Source organism: Myxocyprinus asiaticus, chromosome 24 (genome assembly GCF_019703515.2).
Source record: "Myxocyprinus asiaticus isolate MX2 ecotype Aquarium Trade chromosome 24, UBuf_Myxa_2, whole genome shotgun sequence".
NCBI classification, from domain to species: Eukaryota; Metazoa; Chordata; class Actinopteri; order Cypriniformes; family Catostomidae; genus Myxocyprinus; species Myxocyprinus asiaticus.
In genome coordinates this window covers 42734151-42747354 of record NC_059367.1, presented here as the reverse complement: position 1 = coordinate 42747354, position 13204 = coordinate 42734151, and the positions used below count along the sequence as shown (strand labels likewise).

At 36.9% G+C, this 13204-nt stretch overlaps 1 protein-coding gene across 1 annotated transcript in view; it reads left to right on the top strand.

The window, feature by feature from the left end:
* Positions 1 to 13204, top strand: part of LOC127415172 (E3 ubiquitin-protein ligase MIB2-like) — a 140746-nt gene continuing 127542 nt past the window's right edge. Inside the window, exon 1 of the mRNA XM_051653791.1 lies at positions 1 to 176. Within this exon, the coding sequence (XP_051509751.1) occupies positions 107 to 176 (70 nt within the window). The 5' untranslated portion in view covers positions 1 to 106. The remainder of the gene's footprint in view (positions 177 to 13204) is intronic.

The window sequence follows — 13204 nt, the reverse complement described above, 5'->3', positions numbered from 1 at the left end:
CACAACTAGCGCTTTCAGAAACCATGTCGTATTTATCTTTCTGTATGGTCCGTCCGTGGGGAATTATGTTTCTGCGCGGAAGGTGCGTGAAGCGTTGATGTGATGGATGTGCATCGCAGCGCTCGTAAGACTGTATAAGCACATTGATCGGTGGAGTTTATTCATGTTGTCGACAGGTAAGATAATGCTCAATCTGATGCACGCGGTCACATGTGTGTGTGTGTCTGATTCATGGAACAGCAGTTCTGTCGCGCCCGTACACATTGGTTACTTCTTTGTTTGAACATTCATACAGATGTACATGTTTTCTTTCCGAAGACTTTATTACCCTGTTATTATTATTTATAAAGCATATATATAATCAATATATTACTAGACCAATAATGGATTCCTGCTAGTAATGCACCAAAAAAAAAAAAAAAAAAAAAACCAACAACAAAACATGTATGGTGACACAATATACGTGTACACATACACATACATATACATTATCATTCATATCGTTATGTGATGTTGTTTGAGATGTTTAATGTTTTTGTTTGTTCTGGCAGCACACATTGATGATTCTCTGGTGGTACAATGACAGTATCACATGGTACTTCTGTTATGGTACTATGTTGTTACCATGGTACAGTGATGGTAATAATAACACTTTGATACTCAATGATTACCATATCCATATACATGGAATTTACAGTGTCTATAGTATTACCATGGTAACATGACCAAATGTCTGTTGGCGTTTTGGTTTCTTGAGAAATGAGAACTGTCAGGTACAAATGGCAGTTTTTTTATGCAAAGCATTATGTTGATATTTGTTGAACCTCAGTATTGAAATGGGGGACAGAGTCATTTAGTGGCAGAAATGAACTTTTACATTGAGGCAATTTTACCTTTGTTATGTAAATGTTTTCAGATCATAAAAAAATTATGTCAAATACTCCATTCATTTTTATCAATTTATAAAATACATTCAGTATCTGAGTAATTATATCTAATGTGTTATTCGATAATATGTATGATCAGATGTTACAAATAACACTCATTATGGGGACATTTTTGTCCTCATATACATACCATAATAGTGAATGATAATCATATTCATGCACCATTTTATTTGCTTCAGGATACTTTAAAGAATATTCCGGGTTTAAAGTGAAGCTCAATTGACAGTTTTTGTGTCATAATATTGATTACCACAAAAATTAATTTCGACTCGTCCCTCCTTTTCTTTACAAAAGCACAAATCTGTGTTCCAGTGAGACACTTGTAATGGAAGTCAGTGAGGTCAATCTGTAAACATTAAAATACTCACTGTTTCAAAAGTATAGACACAAGACATAAACTATATGTGTGTTAACATGATTTCTAACCACTTTCATCAGCATAGCTAATATAATGGAATTCAGCTTGTTTTGCACAGAGGGTGAATGAAAGAAAAAAAGGAGCAATTAAATGTGTCTTTCACTGTGCGGTAAGGCGATGTAAGACGATTTAAACTGTAATGTGTTGTGTATGTTATGTTGCTGTGCTGAAGTTCCGCCTTCAGTGCCGCCTATAGCCAATAGAGTCCACTAGGATATTATTATTTCTGGATTGTGCATTTAAATTCACAATTTGACCAATTGTGTGGTCACACTACTTTCTCTGTGTCTAAATAGGCAGAGCTCTAGATTTAACAGCCCTTAAATAAAATTAACTGTTATTTTTTATTCTTCCAGTTATAATTTGCACTGCAAAAAATCAATGACAGCTGTAACTAAACAATCCTGGCAAGTGACCATGGTATAAGCGGGATAATCTATGGCTAGGTGTGCGTTAAACGATTTTAAATGCACTTCGCGGAGGCAACCGCCCTCCGCTTCGTGCATTTAAAATTGTTTAACACACACCTAGCCTTGGATTATCCCTTACTTACAGCTCAAATAATACAAGAGGTTTAACAGAAGAATTAATGTAAGTGCTTTTATAAAATTATAAACTTCACATTTCTGACTTTAAAAATTTACCCCATTGACTTCTATAGTAAGTGTCTCACTGTAACATCCATTTTTGATTTTTTTGAAGAAAAGGAGGGACGAGTAGAAATTAATTTTTGTGGTAATCAACATTATGCCACAAATTCTGTCTTCTTAACTTGTGTTGAACCCAGAATATTCCTTTAAAGAAAGACCATGGTATTACCTTGGTACCATGTACAAAAACACTTTTTGGTAAGTTTCTTTTTGAATATAAAATCATTCAGAACCATCTGTTGAAAGAACAGCAGTTTAATTGCAGAGGTGGGTAGAGTAGCCAAAAACTGTTCTCAAGTGAAAGTACAATTACTTAAAAAAAATTACTCAAGTAGAAGTAAAAGTACTAACTACAACTTTAGTAAGAGTAAGAAAGTATTCACTTAAAAGAGTACTCAAGTAGTAACTCGTTACTTCACAAATTACATAATAGACGTTAACTCCCCTATATTCCATTACATAATACACATTTAAAATGTATTACATAATAATTATTATTATTATTAATGGAAATTCTGTCATCATTCACCATCATGTTGTTCCAAACCCGTATGACTTTCTTTCTTCCATGCAACACAATAAGGAGATATTAGACAGAATAGTTAACTCAAAAATGAAAATCCTCTCATCATTTACCCACCCTCATGCCATCCCAGATGTGTGACTTTCATTCTTCTGCAGAACACAAATGAAGATTTTCAGAAGAATATTTCAGCTCTGTAGGTCCATACAATGCAAGTGAATGGGTGCCAAAATTTTGATGCTCCAAAAAGCATATAAAGGCAGCATAAAAGTAATCCATAAGACTCCAGTAATTAAATCCATGTCTTCAGAAACGATATGATAGGTATGAATGAGAAACATCAATATTTGTAATTTTTTACTAGACATTTTTCTCCCAGCCCAGCAGGGGGCGATATGCAGAGAAGAATCACCAAAAACACGAGAAGAAGAATGTGAAAGTGTGATCTGTTTCTCATCCACACATTCTCACATCACATCGCTTCTGAAGATACTGATTTAACCACTGGAGTTTTATGGATTACTTTTATGCTGACTTATGTGATTTTGTTTAGCTTTAAAATGTTGCCACCCATTCACTTGCATTGTATGGACCGACAGAGCTGAGAAATTCTTCTAAAAATCTTCATTGGAGTTCAGCAGATGAAAGACAGTCATACACATCTAGGATGGCATGAGGGTGAGTAAATGATGAGAGAATTTTAATTTTTGGGTGAACTATCCCTTTAAGGGCTCTTGTCAGATCTGGATGAATTTGTCAGTAAAAAGAGAGGTATGGAAACATTTCTAGTAATTATTACGGTTAAAACGTGAAAAGTAAGATTATGCTTTATCAATGCTTACTTTTGCTATGTCTTAGCTTTTAAAGTCCTCTGTGGATTCTTATTTCAGTGTAGTTACAGTTTTCATTGTCAAAAGAATTTAGATCATTAGTTCTGTATAGCAGTACCGCTGCTCTCTAAATGCAGAGTACGCAGCCTAGTGCGTAGGGCACCAACCCTGGTCGTTGAACACTCGCTGTGTCTGAAACCACCCCCTATCCACTATATAGTGCGCTATTTCGGGTGTCCGCCATTTTGTAGGAGTGTCTGAATTCTGAGTGAGCCACTCGATCCCTACATTTGTTCACTCATTCTTACCCACAATGCACTCTAATTTCAATTGTACATTTGATGTACACTCGATGACGGTTAATTACCCATAATCCACCGGGGGGAAGACGTACCAGCTGGGAGTTTACTGCTTCCTTCACTCCTGCAATTTTTATTTCATGCTGAGTGTATTACATTACTTTTTGACAAATCATTACTTGATTAACATAATAACATATAGAGGCAAAACATACAGATACATTTTCATTTATATTTATACAGAATTTTGCCATTAAGCTGAATAATTATTAATTTTCTAAATAATTCACTGAGGTGATATTATTTTAACTCAGGAGACCGCACACAGTGGAATTTATATTCTGTGGATGAATTAAATATTCGGTTATAACATGTAGGTTATGATAATTTGGAAACGCTACCCAGCTTGTATTGGACTTTAAAGATACTAAAGTATAATAAATAAATAAAATAATGTACATTTGATAAAATGTGTTTACTCTTTATATTAACAAATATATAAAAAATGGCAAAGAGAATGAAGATTTATTGTATTAATATATTATTTAATAAGAATAACAAGTAAGGCCCAAGTATTTTAAAAGTGCATATGTGACATTGTTTCTGCGACAGCCTCAGAGATCCGACGCTTTGTGTATACGTCAGCGTCCAAATTCACTAATTTCGTTCACTCACTGCTGAGATATAGTGCACTACATAGGAAAAAGTGAATGAGTGAACGATTTCGGACACAGCCACTCTCTTCGCTATACGATTGCCTCGTGCCCGCACATCTCTCATGAGCACGCCCCTTGCTTTGCATGCTCAGAAATGCTGTCTGTTTGCACTCCAGTTGTAAATCACATGTACGGCAGAGCAAAAGGCATTTACACTTAATGTGGATGTTTACATGGATTTATACAGTTAATCCGCCCGAAGTAGCTGCAGTAGTTTCCAGTACACCTGCAAGGGCACGGGGTAAATGCGTAAATACTGCTCATGACATGCGGGACGTGGGACAAAGCGCACTGATATGTTGCTGCACTGATTTAAAAATGTACACTTAAAAACTGATGTCACTAGAGCCCATATTTACAGAATCACCCTGAAAATGACCATCACCATGTCACAGAAAAGCCTGCGTTGTCATAGAGTCAAAACTTACCTCGGCGTGCTGCCTTAAGTTGAAGCTGTGATTTTAATCTTGAAATATCAGCTTGTCTTGGTGTTGCATGACGAAACTATTCTTTTTTCACAGTGTGGAGTGAAGAAAGTGTTTCACTTTGTAGCGCTTGATGCTGCAGCAGTGATTGAGTGACAGTCTGTGACAGCAGCGCGCAGAACTGTGTGAACTTTTGCTGTCGTAAAAGTCCCATTCAATAATCTCTCTATAAATTACACATTAATTAAAATTAAACCCAGTAATGTAACGACAGGAACGCCGGCCATTGTAAAGAAGTAAAAGTAAAAAAAAAATCATTAGAAATGTACTTGAGTGAGAGTAAAAAGTACCCACTTTTAAACCTACTCTAAAAGTACTTTTTTCCCCCAAAATGTTACTCAAGTAAATGTAGCGCATTACTACCCACCTCTGTTTAATTATAGAAGGTCAGTCATTTTAGCTCATGAAAATGTTGACGAATCAAAGACACTTAATATGTCCCGATGTATATGCAGATTCAGTCCTATAGCTGTGACAACGTTTTTTTTTTGCCTTTGCAGGACATTTACTCTTGTTGTTTCATTTCTGCTCATGTAAGGTTGCATATATTAGTGGTGCTGTTGTGCAGTGGATATAATGGGGTTCTGATCATAAACACTTTTATGATATATCACTTGCTTGTCTTTCTTAAGCAGTGAAGGTGTGGTTAATCACTGTGTTTGCTCAGTAGATCGAGCTGTTTGTTATCACTCAAACAGAAACCATCCATCATTCTTTATTTCAGCTGTTCAGTGGTCAATTACCAATATTTGTTGCCCAAGGTTTACCTGTTCTTACCAATATCAGTAATAATGTCAGCCCATTAGTGCAATATTATCCATGTTCTCTGTTCTTGAGTTAGCCTTTGAGTTGTTGTTAGATGAACATGTGCTGTAGTTTCACTGAATGTCACAAAAACCTGTCAAGACCTGTCTGTAATATTAAAGGAATAGTTATCCGATCAGTTTTAGCTGAGAACAGACCAAAATATAACTCCTTTTCAGCAGTCTCCTTGGCGATCGTGATTTCATGCTCGATTACAGTTCCTATAGCGTCATCTAGTGCTCTGTGCATGCGTCAAGCCCATTTACTTGCACACCAACATGCTGATTACTCTCTAAAATCAACTTATTTAAAAATCTGACAAGGCAAGAAATACGTGTTTACATGACATTTTAGAATAATCGCGTTATTCTCTACTTCTGATGTCAAACCGTGAAGAGGCATGCGCTCAACACTTGCTGTCATTGGATGAGCCATTAAGAATGCAGAGTAAGGTGTTTACATGGCACACGAAATCGACGTAATGGGCAAAAATCTACCTGTGTCAATCGGGTTATTCATAAGCCATTTATGGCCTTTATGCTGATAAAGGAATGCGGTTTATTGTGTTTACCTGACCGCACATGTTGTTGGCTTATTAAGCACAATCAGTGTGATTAAACTCAAGCTCAATGATTAATGATTAAACTACTGGAGTCTTATGGGTTACTTTTATACTGACTTTATCTCCTTTTTGGAGCTTCAAAGTTTTGGTACCCATTCACTTGCATTGTATGGACCTACAGACATCATATTTTCATTTGTGTTCTGCTGAAGACAGACATAAGGTTGAGTACATTTTTGGGTGAACTATACCTTTAAATTTGAGCTGTCAATTGAATGTGTTAATTCATTGTGATTAATTATATAAAAAGAATAACGCGTTAAACATTTTTTACGCAATGAATCATGTCCCTGGACCGTAATAAGGAATACTCCTACCAGCTTGAAAATCCACAGGGTGCAGTAAGTGAAACTCCAGCTGTATAGAGAACAGACACACTCAGGCTTGATTGACACTATAGTGACAGTACAAGATGAAAATTCATTCTTGCATTCAAACACAGCTTGACGGAGCACAATTCCTAATGCAAGGATCTCGAGACGTCAAACTACATTTAACTCAACACAGCAAACCTAAAAATGAAGCGTTTATGCATTTGGCTACATTAACCCTAACCCTAACTAATTATTTATTACTAACTAACTATAATTAATTAATCATTATATATTGAATTATTGTTATTTGAGGAGCTTTCTCTGCAAATATTTTTGAGATTAATTTGATTCATTAATTAAATTATATTGAGAAATTGTATGAATAGTTTTATATTTTTCCATTGTTTTTCATTTGATAGTTCACAATGCTTCATGGGATTGTAGTTCATTCCCTCATGAAAAAACGGTAAGTTCACAGTCTTGTATCTTTGTCTTTTTGTCCAATTTTCAAATACTTTTTTGCTTCAAATCAAAGTTTGTAATGATGTGATTCACCTCGGAGCTGGTTGCTTTGGTTCATGGCTCTTTTATGAAGGATTTTATGAAATCACTATGAAAGAAATCAATAGGAAAAATACTTCTGGAACCAATATGGCTGAAAAAGTGTGCGGGCACTGTTGCGCTCTATTGAAATCAATTGTATGTCCAGTCTCCTCTGTGCTTCACGTGAGGAGTGCTGTTTGTATGATATCTTAGAAGGCAGCTGCCCATGTAGACAGTTGAAAAAGGATGTATGGTGATAGAGTGGACCACTTCCATAATAATTACTTGATGGTTGTGTTTGAACTCATCAGGCAGTGCAGCACTGTATGGTACCAGTACAGGACTGTTCAACACACCAAAACCTCCACCACCTGACCCTGAGGTCATCAGTGATCATGGGCTACATTTATGATACTTTGATGGGTTTTTTGGGGGGGGGGTTTGTTGTCTTTTTTTGACAGACATGATCACTATTTTCCATCTGTTAGCATACATGATGTTTTTATCCCCATGTCTGTGTATGACATCCAGCAATACCTCATATGTGTGTGGGCACATGTGAGTTTGAGATTTTTGTCTCTGATCTTTTTCCATATTATCATATCTACACACAATATCCCACTGCGCACATGCAGTGGTCCCAAAAATGAAATCTAGATTCTTAAAGCACACCTAACAATGTCTGAATGTCATTGCATTAGATAACAAAATAGTCAAAACAAATGGCATTTATTTTAAAGAAAGATACTATAAGCACGCTTTTCAACAAAACCTAAACCGACCCATTTTTAACAGATTTATGACTAAGTCTACTGATGCTGTCAATATGGAAAACGTTTGTGCTGAGAGATCTTGTGATAAAAAACAAATACTGTTCTTCACGGTTTACATTCTCAACGTAATAGTTAGGATGTTTTGCTAAAAGACAGCATCCATTCCTGACAAAAAGCCTTTTATATTGTATAATCTAAGAGTGTGTAATAGGTCATTTAAAGTAGTTGCAGTCATCTTTTCTGTTTAGGGCTCTTTATTAGAGATGACATTTCATAACTTTGTACTGAATTTGATAAAGGTCCATAGCTTTTATGCCTGCACATGAAAATCTTTATGATTCGTGCACTATGCATTAACTATACACAAAACAAATGATGTTTGTCTGTGTTTTGATAGTATAATATTTTTGATATTTTGTGCATTGGTCATTTAATCTTTGTTAAAAAACAAATAGGACTATATTCTCATATGTTCTTCATAAGATTTTATTTTAATGTGCAAAATTTGCTTGTATGATGTTAGGGTTTTGGGTGGTTGTCATGGCGTTGCTAAGAGGTTTATAGGATGTCCACCAGGTGAAAATCGTGTGTCTGATTGCGGTTATAACACATCTCTCCTCATCAGGCAGTACGATTTAAGGTTTTGCTCTTGTCAGTTGCACAAACTGATCCTGGACAAGTTATCCAACAAAGTTTAATAGGATTAATAGGTTTGTTCAGCTCCCTAACACTAAGTTTTATGCAATACTAATGGAGCGCAACAGTCTGGTTCCAGAAGTAAAAATCCCATTAATTTTCTCCGTAGATGAATGGATTTTCAACGATAACTTCTAAACCTTTATAGACAGACCTACTGTGATCTCTGAGGTTGTTCATCGAAGAGTTATGCTTCTGTTGAAGACATCCATTTATGTTATTTCAAAAGAAATTGTGTTTAATTTGTGAATTGGTGAAGAAGAGAAAGATCAACAATACTTCCGAAATCAAGATGGCTGAAGTGGGCACAGTTGCGCTCAAACATCACTGTTCATAACAACACATTTTAAAACTGTGACAGATATTTGGCCAAAATTACATATTGCTGAACTAATAGTTATGAATATCCTCCTAATTTCTCTGAAAGCAGAGTCAGCACAGTGATGTATTACACATATTGAGATCATATTAAATATGATATTTTGAGCAAATCTGGAAGATTCTTGTTTTCCTTTTTTTGGGGTTTTGAAGCATTTGGACTGCCAGCTGTGGATTTATGTGACCATATTGTATTCCCGTGTAGATTTATTAGCACGGGATATGAACACACAGACAACCTCTTCCAGCCCTGCTGCAGTTGTGGCACTGAACATGGGAAATATGTTTCTTCATTACACAAGCATATGTCTCACGTCACCCTGTATGACAGATGTGTGCAGGTCTTTTCTCATGTGAGGCGTCCCCTCTGCTCAACTTTAAAGGGATAGTTCACCTTAAAATTAAACTTCTGTCATCTTTACTCACCCTCATGATGTTCCAAATCTGTATGACTTTCTTCCATGGAGCAAACAGCCTGATCTCATGAGAATTGCATGAAATATCTGCAGAATGATATTATGTTGTTCATTAAACATGTTACGGCAGTTCTAAGATTAAATGTCCACTGTGTGGTGCTAAAAGCGAGTTAAATGTTCTCCCAAACAAATTATGTTTTTAAGGTTAATAATCGATTGAGTTTTAAATCAACAAAACCGACCTCCCTACCCTAAACATTAAACCTAAACCTGACAGATAGTGTCAGAAAAACAAATGTGAGATGAAAAACACAGCCACGTCATTTTGTGGTGCTTCTATGACAGTTTTGGCTCACATGAGGACGCGCGTGCTCTTCAGGCCTCGTACCCCGGTCCTTTACATCAAAAGTGCAACGCTCTATCAGTTGAGCTACTGCGCAAATTGATCACACAATTCATACAGGGTTGAAACAATATGAGGGTGAGTAAATAATGACAGAATTGTCATTTTTGGGTGAAGAAAAGAAGGGTGGTACAGTGAAGTGGTTTATACTTTTATATCAAACCTGCACCATAGTCTCTGTGTAGTGGCCAGTGCATTGGTTTGCATTTATAGTTCTGTGTTTGTGTGTCTGCTTCACTCTGTGAGTAAACAGCCAAAATGCTAATACAATATATTAAGAGAAAATGTCTTCATGTCTGAAATTATAATATATTTCATAAGTAAAGTTATGTAATTTGTGGATTTAAAAGTATTGATTAAATTACTGTAGCATTAAAAATGAGTTCATCAAAGTATGTTGTATTGCATATTATTTATTATACATGTTGCCTGCCATGATGTTGGAAAATGTTAAATAATAACTTAATAATAAATACATATTTTTGCATACTTTCTCTGCTGATACAAAAAATCAAATCAATAAGTAACTACACGCTTGACTAACACAAAATGGCTGTCGTTTTAAAACATAAAAGCTGGAATTTACAGTGCATATGGACCAATATAACTCTTAACAGGTTTTTGATATGCTGACATAGTGCTTTGTTTTTATAACATATTTTCAAATATACATATCATACAGATGTGAAAGTTCTTGAGTAGAATATTACAAATATTGTGTCGCTCATAGATCAAATATACACAGATGAGCCAAAACATTAAGATGAAGTGAATAACATTGATTATCTCCTAACAAGGCCACATGTCAAGGTCTGGGTAGATTAGATGGTAAGCGAACAATTAGTTCTCGTAGTCAACATGTTGAATGCAGGAGAATGGGCAGGAGTAAAGACCTGAGTGACTTTGACAAGGGCCAAATTGTTATGGCCAGACGACTGGGTCAGAGCATCTCTGAAACGGCAAGGCTTGTGGGGTGCTCCTGGTTAGCAGTGGTGAGTACAAACTGACAGTGGTCAGAGGAGGGACAAACCACAAATCGGTGACAGGGTTTTGGGTGACCAAGGCTCATCGATGCACGAGGGCAACAAAGTCTATCCCATCTGGTCCAAACCGATAGAAGGTCTACTGTGTCACAAGTCACAGGAAATTTTAATGATGGTTAAGGGAGGAACGTGTCATAACACACAATGCATCGCACCCTGCTGTGTATGGGGCTGCGTAGCCGCAGACCGGTCAGAGTACCCATGATGAACCCTGTCCACCGTCGAAAGCACCTACAATGGACACGTGAGCTTCGGAACTGGACCTTGGAGCAGTGGAAGAATGTCGCCTGGTCCGATGAGTCTTGTTTTCTTTTCCATCACGTGGACGGCCGTGTACGTGTGCACCGTTTACCTGGGGAAGTGATGGCACCAGGATGCACTGTGGGAAGACAAGCCTTTGTAGGGAGTGTGATGCTCTGGGCAATGTTCTGCAGGGAACCCTGGGTCCGGCCATTCATGTGGATGTCAGTTTGACACGTACCACCTACCTAAACATCATTGCAGACCAGGTACACCACTTCATGGCAATGGTATTCCCTGATGGCAGTGGCCTCTTTCAGCAGGATAGTGCACCCTGCCACACTGCACACATTGTTTGGGAATGGTTTGAGGAACATGATGAAGAGTTCAAGGTGTTGCCCTGGCCTCCAAATTCCCCAGATCTCAATCTGTTTGAGCATCTGTGGGATGTGCTGGACCAACGAGTCCGATCCACTGCGGCTCCACCTCGCAACTTACTTGAAGGATCTGCTGCTAATGTCTTGGTGCCAGATACCACAGGACACCTTCAGGGGTCTTGAAGAGTCCATACCTCGGCTGGTCGGCGCTGTTTTAGCGGCACATGGTGGACCAACAGTATCTTAGGCGGGTGGTCATAATGTTTTGGTTTATCAGTGTATATTGATTAAAAGCCCTGGGGAAAAAGCACAGAGTATATAAATTGTAAACAGATGTCTTTTTGTTGTGTTTTTGCTTGTAACTTCATGAAATATAAACAGAATATAAAAACAGCAGATGTTCCTGATTAAAATGAGCCCAAGTAAAATGTGATATAATGCATAAATCTTAAAATAATCCTGGAGAAAATGAGATGCTAACTCAGATATCATATTGTCATCCTGGTGGAGGGTCTCTGGTTACAAAGCAGGCCAATCACCCCCGCAGTGGGTCTGTGTTGACACAACCTGGGTTTACATTTTTGGCGAGGTACGTGTCAGGCTACAGCGTAGGTTCATTGCACAAGTATGAATCGGCCTTTAGGCTTTGTGATATATGGAATATTCACAATATATTTGCCATGATCTTGCTGTTTTAATAGTGTCTTTGATGTAAACTTAAGTAGCAAATAGTTAGAATTGATAAGTACAATTAATTTCAATGAATCAGTTCAAACTGTTTGAATCCTCACTCAAAAATTTTCATGGAGGTCTCCTTATGGACTTTTATATATGAAATATTTTAGTACAAACAATCCATGTTGGTAAATGTTATTACATGCATTGTAATATTATTCCACATATACGAAGATGTTTAAAATGATTAAATACCATTGTCTTCATTTAGTAAATAACGGTGTGGGAAAACATGTCTTGATTGTTTAAACTAGATTCTACTGTAATTTGCTTCTTGCTTTAAACATTTTAAATCTGTCTGTTTGGTTGAAATGATGGCCCCTTTAATTGAAATAGAAACTCTTTTAAAATTTGAGATAAATATTGAATATTGTCAAGAGTCCTATATTGAGAACAACAGTGAAATACTTGGCTCAGCTGTACAGTCTGCAGTGCTCAACATGATGCCTAGCCCCGTGCCACTGCCTCAGTGTGGCCTGTCACAGCACACTTTTAGGGACGAAAATAGTCCTGTGATGCCCACTTTCACTCGTTTTCTTGTTTCTTGGAGTCAGAGGGCACGTAATGGGCTGTTTTGGATTGGTGTCATCCATTGTGTTGTGAGATGCCCAATGGACTTGAGCTGATCATTACAGCAGATACATATCAGCAGGTAAACACACAACTGTAACAACATCTACACAAATACACACACACTGGACTTCATGTAACTGAGGTTTATGGGTTTGTTCACTTATAGACTCTGTTGCATGTTTGTATTATTATTTTAGGATTTATTATTCGGGTTTGTGCAACGGTGTCCTCTGCCAGAGAGTGTAGAAATTGTTGCACACTTTTCCTGAAATCTGTATAGGTGAGTCTTCTGAAACCTGTCAAGAACATTCCATATTTCACTCCAAATTCAAAAGAAAGACATATTTTGCGTAAAGAAAATTACGCTTATTTTTAGTACATTTGCATTGTTTACATTCTGACATTATCATGAACATTAA